At 36.1% G+C, this 16,485-nt stretch overlaps 2 protein-coding genes across 5 annotated transcripts in view; one reads left to right on the forward strand and one right to left on the reverse strand.

Moving 5' to 3' along the window:
- Positions 1 to 10,064, reverse strand: part of LRRC40 (leucine rich repeat containing 40) — a 48,621-nt gene extending 38,557 nt beyond the window's left edge. For 2 of the 3 annotated variants that reach the window (XM_011284938.4, XM_011284937.4), the window contains exon 1: positions 9,851 to 10,062. In XM_011284938.4, coding sequence (XP_011283240.2) covers positions 9,851 to 10,001 — 151 coding nt within the window. In that variant the 5' untranslated portion in view covers positions 10,002 to 10,062. Of the gene's footprint in view, positions 1 to 9,850 lie in introns of all 3 variants that reach the window. The other variant, XM_019837226.3, reaches the window with a different exon arrangement.
- A 38-nt stretch (positions 10,065 to 10,102) lies between these two features.
- The window catches only part of SRSF11 (serine and arginine rich splicing factor 11), a 43,854-nt gene continuing 37,471 nt past the window's right edge, over positions 10,103 to 16,485 (forward strand). The window contains exon 1 of one of the 2 annotated variants that reach the window (XM_023258816.2): positions 10,103 to 10,240. The gene's annotated coding sequence lies outside the window, so the exon portion shown is untranslated. The remainder of the gene's footprint in view (positions 10,241 to 16,485) is intronic. The other variant, XM_023258818.2, reaches the window with a different exon arrangement.

Raw genomic sequence — 16,485 nt, forward strand, 5'->3', positions numbered from 1 at the left:
GATCTCACGGTCTGTGAGTTCGAGCCCCGCGTCGGGCTCTGGGCTGATGGCTCAGAGCCTGGAGCCTGTTTCCGATTCTGTGTCTCCCTCTCTCTCTGCCCTTCCCCCGTTCATGCTCTGTCTCTCTCTGTCCCAAAAATAAATAAACGTTGAAAAAAAATTTCAAAAAAAAAAAAAAAAGAAAGTGCACAGAATTCAGGATTAATATACAAAACTCAACTGTGTTTCCATGTATTAGCAATTGATAAATGAAAATATTCTTTACATGTTTAAAGATTTATAAGACACACAATCTAAAACCATGAAATATTCAGGGTTCAGCTTAACAAATATATGCAAGTCCTGTGATATGTAAATATAAAATATGAAAACTTAGAAAAGATCTAGGTAAGTAGAGAAATATACCACATCACAAACTAATTATTAAGATGTCACCTCTCCCTAAGGTGACTTACAGCTTCAGCATAATCCTAATCAAAATCTCAGAAGGCATTTCTATAGAAATTAACAAACTGATTCTAAAATGTATTATCAAAATGCAAAAGAACTGAAATAAGTTAAATAATTTTTTGAAACAGAATACAGTTCTAGAACTTAAGAGTACTTGATTACAAGTCTTACCATAAAGCCTGTCAAGACACTGTGGTATTAGCATAAGGATATATTAATCAATAGAAAAGAAAAGTTAAGGAAAATTCTACACAATAATATATTATCCATTGATTTTCAATAAAGGTGCCAATTTAATGAGAAAGAAACAGTCTTTTCAACAAATCACACTGGAACTGTAAATTCATATGGATGAAAAAAGGAACTTCAACATTTACCTTATGACATACTCTGAAATTAACTCAAAATAGATCATAGACTTAAATATTATAGTTAAAACTATAAAAATTCTAAAAGAAAGCAGAGGAAAAATCTTCACAGCCTTTGGATGGAGAAAATTTCTTAGTTTAGAAAAAGTACAAAACCCAAAAGAAAAAAAAATGATAAACTGGACTTCATCAAAATTAAAACCTTATGTTCTTCTAAAGAAATCATTAATCCTCAGACTAAGAAGATATAATAGATTATCAATAGAGATAGATATGTGAGAAGTACTCGTATCCCCAAAATAGAAAAGGTCTCACAACTTAAGACAAATAGTTCAATTTAAAAATAGACAAAAAATATGAACACTTGGCAGATATACAAATGGTTAATGAGCAGTTGAAAAGATGCTCAACAACATGAGGCATTAAGGAAATGTAAATAAAACCATAAGGACGTACTACAACACGATCCCAAGAATGGCTAATGTTAAAAAGGCTGACAATAGAAAATGTTGGTAATGACGTGCAGCAACTGATTCACTCATGTTACTAGAAGCAAACAGCTTGGTAAATTCTTAAACAGTTAAATGTACATTTATTTATCACTGTATGTCCACAAATTCTACTCTTAGGTATGTAACTCAATAGAACGATAATGTATGTCTACACAAAGACTGTATTTGAAAGATCATGACAGTTTTATTCATAATAGTCAAAAACTACAAGCAATTTGAGGTGCCTGGGTGGTTCAGTCAGTTAAGCATCCGACTCTTGATTTTGGGTCAGGTCATGATCTCGTGGTTAGTGAGCTTGAGTCCTGCATCAGGCTCTGCACCTTAGTGCTTGGGATTCTCTCTCTCTCACTCTCTCTCTGCCCCTCCCCTGCTTGCTCTCTCTCTCTCTCTCTCTCTCTCTCTCAAGATAAATAAATAAACTTAAAAAAAAAACTAGAAGCAACTCAAATGTATATCAACAAGTGATTGGATAAACAAATTGAGGTATATACATACAATAGACTTACTCAACAATAAAAAAAAAAAAAACTACTGATATAAACAACATGGACGAACCTCAGAAAACATACTAAGCAAGGGAAGGCTAAAGCAAAAGAAATCAAAATTGCAAATGTGTAATTCCATGTAAATAAAATTCTAGAAGAGACTAATCTATATTGACAAAAAGCAGATCATTGGTTGTGTAGAACTAGCAGTAGGGATTGACTGCCAGAAAAGGGGCTTAAAAGGTAATTTCTGAATATTGAAGATGTTCTACATTTTGATTGTGGTAGTGATTACACAAATGTGTGTGTGTGTGTGTATGTCAAAACCTACTGAATGATACACTTAAAATGGATGCATATAGGGCACCTGGGTGGCTCAGTCAGTTGGGCATCTGACTTTGGCTCAGGTCATGATCTTGTGGTTCGTGGGTTCGAGCCCCGTATCAGGCTCTGTGCTGACACCTCAGAGCCTGGAGCCTGCTTCAGATTCTGTGTCTCCCTCTCTCTCTCTCTCTCTCTCTCTCTCTCTCTCTCTCTCTCTGCCCCTCCCCCACTTATGCTCTGTCTCTCTCTCAAAAATAAACATTAAAAAAATTAATTAAAAAAATGATGCATACATTGTTTGTAAATTATACTCCAATAAGGTTAATGCAAAATAAAAATACAGATGATGTAATATATCAAGATAATCTTATTAACATACACACATTTATTCATTTATGTATATATGTATCAACAAGTGAATGAATAAACAAATTGAGGTATATACATGTATAAATACACATACATATATACACACTGGTATACTACACACACATACACACACACACATATATATATTTCTCTCAAGATAATTGCCTTGAAGAGCACTACCCAATACAACTTTTTCAATGAGGAAAATTTCCTATATGCTGCACTATATGATGGCCACTAGCTGCATACAGTTATTGAACGCTTATTAAAATGTGGCTGAAGTGACTGTAGAACATGATTTTTAATTTTCTTTAATTTTGGTTAATTAAAATTTAAATAGCCATAGGTGACTAAGGCTTCAACACTGGACAGAATGGCCCTTAACAAAGACTGAGAAAAGATTTCTTTACATGTTTTTTTGGCATATTACTCTTTCTTCCACTTACAATAGTTAATTATAGAAATGGGGAGGGGCGCCTGGGTAGCTCAGTCGGTTGAGCGTCCGACTTCAGCTCAGGTCATGATCTCACAGCTTGTGAGTTCGAGCCCCGCGTCAGGCTCTGTGCTGACAGCTCGGAGCCTGGAGCCTGCTTCAGATTCTGTGCCTCCCTCTCTCTCTGCCCCAACCCACTCGCATTCTGTGTCTGTCTCTCTCAAAAATAAATAAACATTAAAAAAAAAAGAAAAGAAAAAGGGGGAATACAGATGGGCTGATGGTAGAGAACTATATAATATGGGGAAGATACTTAGAAGTAAGGGAAGAAAAAGAGAAGAAATAAAAAAAAAACAAAACAAAACATGATTAAAATGGTGTTTACATGGAGAGATAAAAGAATGTGTAGCCAGCAAACCATAGGAGCAACAGATCATATGAGATTTAAAGGTCTTTTTTGACCATTTTAAACAGTTTCATAGATATAAAGATTACCCACCATATATGATGTTTCCTTATGTAGAAAACCATAATCATTCCCATTAATGATTCTGTGTAGATTCCATCTTCTAAAAGGCTGTAAATATATTAAACTGTGATACACAATAGGACATAATGGGTGTATCTCTGACCAAAGAGTCAGGGAACTAAGATTCGGTGCAACTAATCCAACTGACTGTCAATTAATATCTCATCTAATATCTCTGGTTACCAATTTCTTTGTTGATTAAATGAGGGGGCCCCATCATAATTTAAATGCTAGGATCCAACAACAGTAGGACAAAAAGGCTTTTGCTAGGTGCAGAATAATATTTTAATAACAGCTTATCCTACAAATGTCATTCAGTAAACTGTCTACCCCATTATGAGCATTTTTAAAAAATTATGAGAATTGAATATAAACCAGTAAGTCTAACACTATGTAAAAGATTAGGAAAAGCTCCATTGATAAGCATTCCAAATTTCTCCACAGTAGTTTATTCATGACAACCAATGGGCTCATTACACTAAAGAAAGAATCCCATGTCAACAATCCACAATACTATGTCACTTTCAGACTATCTTTAAAATTTAATAAGAAAAAAATACACGCATACACACACACACACCCCAGAATAAAATTATAGTTACATAGAAGGTATTAACTCAGTTGCAGCTTGAGATTGACACAAAGAGATGTATCTTTGTGCTTTAGAGCACCTGAGTCATTGTTACGTTAGAATACATGAAGAGAATGGTACTCTTGAAGTCCAGCAGGATACTATAAGAAAAAAATGAAACAATGTTTAACATATAAAAAAGAAAACATTTTTACCAGTCACTTTAAGAGAAAAATATGCTTGAATTTATTACTTTCACTTGAGAGTACATTCAGTTTTATAGTGAACATAAGCCTCACTGAAACTATAATTCTATTCTTCCCAATAATTTTTTTTCCTGTGACAATATATGACAGATGGCATTCACTTAACTCTCTTACTCAAGAAAACATTACAATGCAAGTTAATGAACATGACATTAATATAGAGATAAATTTAAGTTTGCACTCATTTGTTAAGCAAATTTTGGCACTGACAATAACTTGAAATACACATCAAGAGTTTGACACACTAAAGTTTAGAATTATTCTAACAGATCAAGAAATAGGAATGGAACTTTTAATTAATTATCTAATTCCTTGTTCCAGACTTCCCTGGATTTCAGTATGCTAAAAATTAAATGTTTACCTCAAGATTCTGCCATCATATACAGATTAAAACACTTTCTTTTTGCTTTTATTTCTAAGAAATGTTCAAGAATTAGCTTGTTTTAATGATCTACTCATCTGGAAATATAGTTTCTTTCTGGAATTATTTGTTGTTAAAATCTGATACTTTGGTTAATTCTTATTAGCTGTTTAGAATATTATAGTAAATTCCATGAAGACAACCAGTAGTCAAAATACAGAGTCAAGATAAATAATAAAGCAGAACATGGTTAATACAGATGTAAGGGTGGTTATTTAAAACTTGGGAAGTATACGGTTTATGTTACACTTTTTATAGTGTCATAACAAACTCTACATACTGAATAAGACAAATTCTCACTACCTCAAAATAGATGACATGACATCTGGAGGCCTAGAAGCCCTAGACCTATTTACTTAATTCCACAAATGGAAACTAACCAAACTGCTCTTTGAAAGGTAAGGCAGGATAGCCTTATACCTTTATTTCCCTTTCAAATAATATGGTTTTTGAATAAACATAATTGGTTTGTTTAATAAATTATCCACCTACCAATTTTCTTGTCAGTTCAACAATGTGGTTTCTTTAAAACTTACAGCATTCTTTTGTTCCAAACTCTGGCCCCTTTTTCTTTCATTGAGTTTTTGATGAATCACCCAAAAACATGTTCTATGCTATTGTTCTACCAATGGCAGGCAACCACAAGGCAACAATCAATACCTCCTTTTCAACTCCATCTTTATTTTATCTGGTCCAATGAAAAAGCTGCAATATCTATACTAAACCAAACAATGATATATTTTTGTGTACTTGCTCAGAAAAAAGAGCAGTCATTTAAAATTTCCAGAATATTTCTAATGTTCTCTTTGAAGTTGGTTATTAACAGTTATTTTGTTCAGGCATAACTTTGTGAGTAACTTATAAAACTGACACTCATGAATGGTAATTTTAAAACTACCAATAACATTCAGATGTTTAAGAATATTATTGTAGTCATAAGATGAAATATTATGGTCATTAAAAATAATCAGATTATAGGGGCGCCTGGGTGGCGCAGTCGGTTAAGCGTCCGACTTCAGCCAGGTCACGATCTCGCGGTCCGTGAGTTCGAGCCCTGCGTCGGGCTCTGGGCTGATGGCTCAGAGCCTGGAGCCTGTTTCCGATTCTGTGTCTCCCTCTCTCTCTGCCCCTCCCCCGTTCATGCTCTGTCTCTCTCTGTCCCAAAAATAAATAAACGTTGAAAAAAAAAATTTAAAAATAAATAAATAAATAAAAATAATCAGATTATGTAAGTAACACCAAAAAATGTACAAACAAAATTCAGAAAAGAGGACTCAGTACAATTCTTAATTTGTTAAAAATAAAAAATAAAAGGTAAATTATACATCACATTCACACAGAAAACTATAGAAGAAAAACCTTCAAAATATCAACAGTGATTAACCCTGAATGGTTATTTTCACTTTTTATGCTTTCTATAGATAGTAGTTTTTCTGTCATAGATACAATGCTTTATAAAGAAGAAAATAATAAATGGGTATTTCCATAAAAGAACTACAGCCTATAAAAAGAAAGGGTACTAAAAATCCCCAAGAATACTCAGATTTCAGTTACACAGAAAAATTAATCTGTACTGGGTATCAGATAACACCCTATCAGGGAAATAAAGTGTCCCATTGTTCTTAGAGCTTCTGCTAAGAAGAATCAATTCAAGGAGGCCACCATCTAAGAGAAAGAATAAACAGACCGTTAACTGTTTGGGGTTATATACCTCAAAATTAAAGGCTAGGTTCTATTTTTCCAATGTAGAAATTATGGACATGATGGTACATTACAAATGGACCTACACATTACTGCATAAATAAGAAGGGAAGAAAGACCTGGAATACAACACAAAAAAATTGTTATTTAACAAGTGCAATTTTTAATAAACAAATTTGAATAAAACATACCAAAATGCTTATGTGACTATAAATTATCTGAAGTGTCAATTTGCTTCTTCAGCACAATATCTGGAGAAAACATACATAACAGGTATATAACAAATACAATGTAAATAAGTATCTGTCTGTAGCATTCAAACACTTTCATATGCTCATATCTGTCATATAAATATCTCATGATATCTCATACATATTGATAACAATCTGAAAGAAGCTAAGTGTGATCATCGTTTTGAACATAATACATAATTTTAGGTAATAACATTTGGAGATAATTTAATGAGAAGAGATAATATAAATTTGGAGATAATATAAATAATGAGAAGACTTTTTAAAAAAGGAGTATATTTTTGAAAAGTATAACAATGTGTAGGCCAGTAAAAGGGACAAGTTAGTAAAAGTTTATCAGAAAAGAGTAGTAATCATTTTTCTGCAATTACTTGGTCAAAAAAAAAACCAATACTTATATTGATTTTATCTACTCTTCATATAATATTGACTTTAAAAAATCCTGACTAACAGGCCACTGGCCTTCTTCTCTGTATCACTTATTCATTGAATCCTGAGTTACTGAACAGAGACATGTTGCATGAAAAGGCAAATAAAGGACAACCATGCTCAACAATAAGAAAACAACCCAATTAAAAAATGAACAGGGGTGCCTGGGTGGCTCTGCCAGTTAAGGGTCCGACTCGTGGTTTCAGCTCAGGTCATGATCTCACGGCTCATGAGTTCGAACCTCGCATTGAGCTCTGTGCCGATGGTGTGGAGCCTGCTTGGGATTCTCTCTCCCTCCCTCTGCCCTCCCCCACTCACTCTGTCTCTGCCTCTCTCAAAATAAATAAACTTAAAGAAAAATGAACAAAAGATCTGAACAGGCATCTCACCAAAGAAGATATACAGACAGCAACCAAGCTTATGAAAAGACGCTGCACATCATATCTAAAACATTGAGATAGGATTACACACTCATTGGAATGGCTAAACTCCAAAAACCTGATAATACCCAAAGTGGCAAGGATATGGAGCAACAGGAACTTTCATTCATTGCTGGAAGGAATGCAAAATGGTACATGCATTCTGGAAGACAGTCTGGCAATTTCCTACAAAGCTAAGCACAGTCTTCCTATGTGATCTAGAAATGGCGCTCCTAGGTTAACACCCAATTAGTTGAAAATTTAGGTCCACACAGAAACCTGAACACAAATTACAGCTTCATTCAAAACTGCCAATAACTGGAAGCAACAAAGTTGTTCTTCAAAAAGTAAATGGATAAAATGGTACATGCATCTATACCATAGAATATTATTTAGAAATAAAAACAAATGAGTTATCAAGGCACAAAAAGACATGGAGGAACCCTAAAGGCATATTGCTTAGTGAAAAAAGCCAATCTGAAAAAGCTACATATGACTTCAATTATATGACATTTTGGGAAAGGCAAAACTACAGGAACAGGAAGACTGGTGACTGCCAGGCCTCAGGGGAAGCAGATAAGGAATGAATAAGTAGAGCTCGGAGGATTTTTAGGGCAGTAAAACTGTTCATTATGATACCGTAATGGTGGATACATGACATTAGGCATTTGTCAAAGATAAATCCTTTTAAAAGGATATCTTGATGATGACACTGATTTAGAGGGTGAGATTTAAAGAAATCCAGGAAAGCACTTAGAAAGTTATTACAATGTTAATAGTAATAACAGTAATAATCATTTTTACTGTGTACTTTTTAGTACCAGATACTTTGTGTGTATTATCTCATTTAAACCTTAGTAGGTCCTATTATCACAAACACATTATAAATGAGAAAATAAGGCACAGTAAGATTAAGCATCTCAAAGTTACATGAGCAAAGATATGGAGATAAAGAGCATGGCCCCATAAGGGACTTCACATAGTTCAGAATTACAGTGGTTTGGGTGGCAAAGATTGAATGGCAAGAGAAGTTGAAGGCTACAGTTAAACACCTTCTACATTATGGTAACAAGGATTTCTTTTTGATAATAAACTACAAATACCATGTGTTTCTCCCATTTATATTTTTCTCCCCTATGAAATACTATACATCCACTTATTCAACATAATTTATGGAGTACCTAATATGTGCCAGTAATTTTGTTAGGTTCTGTTTATACAATGATAACCTAAACGGCCCTGATCATGTCATCATGGAGTTCAGAGCCAAAATTCATTTGCTCCCTTAAACTTACTAGACAAAATCATCTGGGTCCAATCAAAAAGTACATTCCAGTATACCACTTAGTATTTGCAAATATCCATTCATTTACTTATTCCTTCCACAAATATTTATTTAATAAGAATCTATCACGTACCAAGTACTATTTTGGGTTGTTAGTAATAACAACAGCGAATAAAACAAAGCTCCCTGACTTCTTGAAAATAACATTCTATTGAGAAGGCAGGGAAGACTATAAACAAATACATAATAAATTCTGATAATGACAAATGTTATTAAAAAATCGAACAAGAAAACAGTGTTAGCAATGGTGTTTGTAGATACAGTAGTTAGGAAGGGCCTCTGAGAGGTGTGACCTCTGAGCAGAGTCCTACAGGAAGCAAGTAACCCCTAGTCAGGTATCAAGGAAACTGTTCCAGGCTCTGAGAAAAGCAAATGTGTATGTATATCTGTAGTTTTAAAATATTTACGTTCCCACTGATAAAAAGCTTTTGCAGATAGAGCAGAGATTTTATGTCATATACCCTTTCATTCGTTCAGCAAGTATTTGCTTCATCTGCTCTATACATGGCACAATAAAAAAGCAATCATTAGATGAAAAATGGAAGGTTTCAATCTCGGATCGCCTAAAATCTGAATAAAAGAGAAAAACACTATAGGAAGAACGCTATATTCTCTCTCCCCACTTCCCAGTCCCTCCTTTACACAACAGACAATAAAAAGAGCATTTGGCTATTATTCATGGTGTCCAAATCTGTGCTTGTTGATCTTTACTAGGTTTTTCAGGATGGTTCCAAATTCACTTTGTGTGGCATCTATCTTGATCCTCAATTTAGGAAATATGCTCACTATTCCTTGAGAGAAAGTAGGAACCGAACCGTACTGACCGAACCAGTGTAACTGTGATGAGTGCCTGAATTAGAGCCTGGGAGTCCAAGCTGGGAGACTGTGGCAGTGGCCAAAAGCAGGCCAAGGAAAGGGTGCCAGACAGGGGCAAGTGCTTTCTAACAGCACAATCAGGTGGTACCTCTGGATCTTACCTTCACTAAGATTCCGACCCGACAGGTTTAACTGGCCGCTCTTCCTCGCTGCCTTTAAAAGCCCCTGGGGTACCGAGGCACCGCAGTCTCTCCTCTCAGCTCTGAAACCCACTCGGGGATCCCGCTCGGCCACTCCCTTCAGGCGCGACATGTTCAAACCCTCAAGTCCAGAGGCAGAGCCCCGCGCGTGACGCTTAAAGGTGGCGCCCGCGTGTCACCCCGCCCCTGTCGAGAGCGCGCGCTCCGCGCGCTGTGCTCGTGGCCTTGAGCTGGGCCTTAGCTCTCGCCGGCGCGGCCCCGATGTCGTCACCGCCAGCGCCTGGGCTGGAGGGTAGAGGAGCCCTTCCCGTTGCCGGTGCCAGCCTTGTGTCTTGGAATTACTTTGCTCAAGTAAGTGCGCTTAACGGACTGAAGAGGGACTTTGGGCTTTATTGTTTGTACTGTTACTGCGACTCCAACCTACTCTTCTGGGCTCCTGCCTTGGCCAGGGTGTCGGGGAAGGATAACCTTCTCTCCTCGCCTGGCCTGAACGTGGGCCTTGACCAAAACTTGAGACCTGGGCGCGGTCTGCAGCCTCTCTGGACCCTAGCCTGTGTTTGTCGTTTGTAGTGGTGGCGCCGGACATCCGTCTGGCGTAGAAGATAAAACAGATTTCTGTTCTTCGCGCATATACCGCGATTCCTAGAATTCGTGCAGCTTGCCTGTTGTTGTATTTAGTTTATAGCCCAGCATAGGAGGTAGCGTGAAATGGAAGGGCTGGCATCAGACAAGGGAAAAGAAAGATCAATGATAAATGTTCTCTCTACTGGACAGTTTGCGGAGATAAGCGGAGGCGCAAACTTTAGTGTATTGAAAACAGCTTGGACTTTGAAGCGCAGGAGATGTGAGTTCGAATGGAGCTGCTTCTGTAGCTTACCAGCTGGGTAACTAACTGTAGGCAGTTTGACCGTTTTTAAAGTTTACTCCTTTTTCATGAATTTAGGGATAATTCCTCTCTCATTCGTTTTTTTTAATAATTAAGTGAAGATAGAACTTTAAATATTGAGCGTTCGGTGAGGAAAGGGACTCCAGGATAGAAGATAAAAATTTTATTCAATAAGTCGGTTTTCCTGGATAGTTTTTCCCTGAAATGTACACCTGTATTGATTGAGTCAACAAATAATAAGGAAGTCATCATCTTCAGTCCTGTGCTGGGTGCTAGACTTTTCTTTTGGCTGAAGTGATTTTGTTCTAAAAAGCATGCACATAACCGGGAAATCTCCAAACTCTCCATCAACTCGGCTGCGAACCAGGAGAATTTTGAAAAGTGCGATGACGGCCCACTGACAAATTCTGCAGCCAGAGTCCAGGTTCTTGCTACCTGTAAAATTCGGTTTTTAACCCCCTCTCGCTCTGTATTCTTCTTAGTTCTTTGGAGTCCTTTACACTGAAAGTGAGTAACAGCTAGGTACCAGTGTTACACTACCGACGAAGGAGAGTGGGTATTAACTCAAGGATCGTAATGAGCCTCCTCCGCAGCCCAAGTTTATCTTGACAGTAATGATGATTGTCACCTTACTAAGTGCCAGTCACAGTGCTAATAATATCTCCTTTGCTCTTATTTAGCACAATAACTATTTTTGCAGGTGAAGAAATTGAGGCTAAAAGGGATTAAGAAACTTGCTGGAGGTCACAAGTTTCTGTAAGTGGTATGGTCAAGAACGGGAACCTAGTTCTCTCTCCAAAATCTTTCTTGTTTATCATTATGACTTGCCTGGTGGCTTTTATTTCATCATTTTCAACACCTTTATCCTAGAACCATTTTAAGGGACACTTCAGTTATGTTTTAAAGGAGGCTTTTTATATTAGAGAAAACACTTTTTCTCTTTCATAGGATTTAACAGCCTGTGGAGGGTGAATTACTCAAGTATAAAAGTTTACAGTAACCACCTCTCCCTACCATAGATTCTTTTTTTCAATATTTTTTAAAAGAATGGGCAAGGTATAATATTTTCATTTATTGTGCTTCTATGTGAAGTTAAATATTTCATTATTGACATATAATTATAATAAACATTGCTGCACTTTGTATAAGAAGAGCATAATTCTGATTAATGGCAAAGTAATTCCGAAAACTCCAAGTGACCATATACTTGTGGTAAATTTCAATAGATATAAACTAACAGAGGTAAACATTTTATTAGTGTGTATCTATAGTAAACTGTATATTGTACTGTGTACCAAGTGCAGATTAAGTAAGTGAGGGTGAAAATTATTACCTCACACAGAAAAGTTACATATTTTATCTCAAATTGATAGAAACTGAAAGCTTATCAACTTGAATTGAGCTCCTTTATGAGAGAGTATAGTTTTATATACATACATATATGTATGTATGCGTTTATATTCATGGGACTTAGCAATTTATAGCAGTTGTATTACTTTTGGAAGAATGCATTACAAACAAAAAAGCAATCCTTTTTCAACTTGAGCATTTCAGCAAAAGCATTTACTTAAAAAAATGGATTTTTAAAATAATATGAAATGGATGTCTCCTGTGCAGGGGCAGGCATCTACTGAATAATTACCTTTTGAAACAGAATTTGCCAGGCTGCACTTATTATATTCATCTTAATAAGGTAATGGAAAGTTTCTCTCTTCTATTTTGTTTGCCAGATGAAAAAAAAAAAAGTGATTATCTTCTTTGCCAAATGAAAAAAGAAAGTGAAGAAACAAAAAATATATGAGCCTAAGAATTACATCAGCCAGAGATGCCTAAGTGGTTCAGTTGGTTAAGCGTCTGACTCCTGATTTCGGCTCAGGTCATGATTTCATGTTCTGTGGGATTGAGCCCAGCATGTGGCTCTGTACTGAGTATAGGGCCTCCTTAGGATTCTCTCTCCTTTTCCCCTGCCCCTCCCCTGCTTGTGTGCACATGCACAGTTGCTCTCTCTCTTTTCTCTCTCCCTCTCAAAATAAATGGATAAACTTTATTAAAAAAGTACATCCGCCAAAAATGCTGTTATGTTTCATAACAGAAAGTAAACTATTATCAAAGTAAGATAGAGTGGCATGTCTCTACCATTAAAATTTAATAAGACATTTTCAGACATATCCATATTACTCTTATGAACATTGCTACATGTTAGATTTTTTCTTTTTTTTACCTATATCTATGTCTCTATACCTATTATCTCTATCTATTATCTATCTATCAGCTATTATCTACATACATATGTATGTATGTATGTATGTATGTATCCATCTATCTATCTAATCTATCAAACTAGAGATAAAGAGAAAGCTGAAAACTAATGCAGGCAAGGTTTCTATGTTTAAATCTTGAAGAGAATTCCTTTTTCTTCGCAAAATCTGTCTTTGCTTTTAAGGCCTTCAACCAACTGGATAAAGCCCACACACATTGCAGAAGGTAAAGTGCTTCACTCAAAATCTACTGATTTGAATGTTAATTACAACTTAAAAAAATATTTTTACAGCAACATCTAGAGTATTATTTTATCAAACAACTGAGCACTATAGCCAAGCCAAGTTGACCCATAAATTAACCATTATAGGAGACACTGAATTTTTAATCAGGAGAGAGACAAGGTAAGTTTTTTCTTCCAGAAGTTAACTTTGGGGATGAACCCAGGGAAGAAAGAGCATGTATGAACACGGGAGGTATCTCCCTAGGAAGATGATGCATGAATACAGATGAGAGATGACACTGGATTGTTCCTGTTTTGATCAAGAGGACTATCTAGGAGTTTGAAGGATGTAAAGGAGGCAAGATTAACAAGAGTGGGTGAGGATTACATATTTGATGTAGAAGGTAACAAAAGGAAGGCATCAAGAATAACCACTATCCTTCCATAGTTAATTTGATGTTAAAATGGAAGCCTTTCTACTCTTTCTTTTTTTCTTTACATTTTTTTTGAATATATGAAATTTATTATCAAATTGGTTTCCATACAATGCCCAGTGCTCATCCCAACAGGTGCCCTCCCCAATACCCATCACCCACCCTCCCCTCCCTCCCACCCCCCATCAGTTTGTTCTCACTTTTTAAGAGTCTCTTATGCTTTGGCTCTCTCCCACTCTAACCTGTTTTTTTTTTTTTTTTCCCTTCCCCTCCCCCATGGGTTCCTGTTAAGTTTCTCAGGATCCACCTAAGAGTGAACACATATGGTATCTGTCTTTCTATGTATGGCTTATTTCACTTAGCATAACACTCTCCAGTTCCATCCACGTTCCTACAAAGGGCCGTATTTCATTCTTTCTCATTGCCACGTAGTACTCCATTGTGTATGTAAACCACAATTTCTTTATCCATTCATCAGTTGATGGACATTTAGGCTTTTTCCACAATTTGGCTATTGTTGAGAGTGCTGCTGTAAGCATTGGGGTACAAGTGCCCTATGCATCAGTGCTCCTGTATCCCTTGGGTAAATTCCTAGCAGTGCTACTGCTGGGTCATAGGGTAGGTCTATTTTTAATTTTTTGAGGAACCTCCACACTGCTTTCCAGAGTGGCTGCACCAGTTTGCATTCCCACCAACAGTGCAAGAGGGTTCCTGTTTGTCCACATCCTCCAGCATCTATAGTCTCCTGATTTGTTCATTTTGGCCCCTCTGACTTGTTAGATTTTTTTCAAAACTGAAAGGTACAGTAGGTAAGATGGATTTACTGAGGCAAAAGAGAAACAGTAGTAAAGGAAAATGGCATTAATTTCTGCAAAATTTTTAAGCACATTTGTTTAAAACATATTACCAACTAAGAGCAAAGTGAATTTGCTTTTCAGACATTTCTAGGAAGGGTGTGTGTGTGTGTGTGTGTGTGTGTGTGTGTGTGTGTGTGTAAATTAAGAGATTTAGATGTAGCCTACTTTGAATTAGTATTGTTTATCTTTCAGAATATTGCCTAATCGGTGAGAACTGCTATCTTATTGCAAAGTTATTGAGAGAGCATTTCGCTTTTTAACACTGTTGTTATTGATTGGAATTGTTGAACCTAACATATATTGCTTATTAAATGTTTTCTTAAGTTGAATTTTTTATATTTTAATATACTTACTACTCAAATTTTTTCTATGTTTGTCCCTTCCTCTGTCAGTAAGTTATTTTATTTTATGTTTTTAAAGTCTTTATTTATTTATTTTGAGAAAGAGAGAGAGAGAGAGGCAGAGAGGGGGGAGAGAGAGAATCCCAAGCAGGCTCCACACTGTAAGCACTGAGCCCGATGTGGGGCTCAATCTCACTAGCCATGAGATCTTGACCTGAGCCCAAATCAAGAGTCAGACACTTAACCTACTGAGCAACACAGGTGCCCTGTCAGTTATTTTAAATGATCAAAATTGAGAGCAAATTTTATAGGACAGGGGCTCTCCATGTTTTAAATATTCAACTTTTCAGATGTTTGTTACCCACGTCTTTCAGTTTTCTTTAAAAATTTCATTTTGCAGTTTCACGTTTGTTTTCCATTTATGCCTATAACTACCAACTTTTAAATATTCTATACTATTTCATTGAAGACAGTACATATTTTGCATTTTTATTCATAGTTTTAAATCTGGATTTGAATTGTATTTTGTTGTAATAACAACAAAATTTGGGGGAATTTTTCTGATGGAGAGAGTGCATTTTATTTTAGGAAATTCATTTGTATGTTCCCTGTGCTTTTTCACTTTTGAGTCATAAAGCAGTGAGCTTGTTCTAGGTAGTTTAATATTTGATTCAAGTGTTGGGTCTTATATTTCTCTCTACTTTCAATACAAGAGAATTTTGGTCCACCAGCTTTAGGAAACTATCATTTTCATCTTTTATTTATTTTTTTTAATTTTTTTTTAACGTTTATTTATTTTTGAGACAGAGAGAGACACAGCATGAACAGGGGAGGGGCAGAGAGAGAGGGAGACACAGAATCGGAAGCAGGCTCCAGGCTCTGAGCCATCAGCCCAGAGCCCGACGCGGAGCTCGAACTCGCAGACCGCGAGATCGTGACCTGAGCCGAAGTCGGACGCTCAACCGACTGAGCCAGCCAGGCGCCCCTCATTTTCATCTTTTAAAAAGGCTTTTACATGCTAGTGTTTTTCCTGTGAAGAAAAGTGGAGGAACTAATTAAAAAATACATTTTTTAAAATCCTAATTACTATTAGTTTTATTTTTTGGTTTATTTCCTTTCTATTGAAAAAAAGCTGAATGGGTGGTTATAAAGCAGTCTTCTTCTGTCATTAAATAAAAGGCACTATGGTATTGTTTATTGTTTTTTCTAAAATCAGCTGAGATTGTTTCCCATTATTCCCAGTGATTCCTACTCCTAACCTTTAATAGCTATTTTCTTGCTCATTTTTCCAAGATTAATGTTTCTCTGACTGAAAATATTAATTTTATAGGGTTTAGGAATTTGTCTGCTTTAAAGTAGTAAAGTAACACAGAGAGTAAATTAGGGCACCAAATCCTAGAGTGTGCTTTATAATATCATTCTATCTTTATATTAATACATACAAAAGCACTAGTAAATAAATCTGTTTAAACATGGTTGGGTTTTTTTTCCCCAATGTTTATTTTGGAAAGAGAAAGACAGAGTGTGTCAGGGGAGGGGTAGAGAGAGAGGGAGACACAGAATATGAAGCAGCCTCTAGGCTCTGAGCGGTCAGCC

Source organism: Felis catus, chromosome C1 (assembly GCF_018350175.1).
Source record: "Felis catus isolate Fca126 chromosome C1, F.catus_Fca126_mat1.0, whole genome shotgun sequence".
Classification (NCBI taxonomy): Eukaryota; Metazoa; Chordata; class Mammalia; order Carnivora; family Felidae; genus Felis; species Felis catus.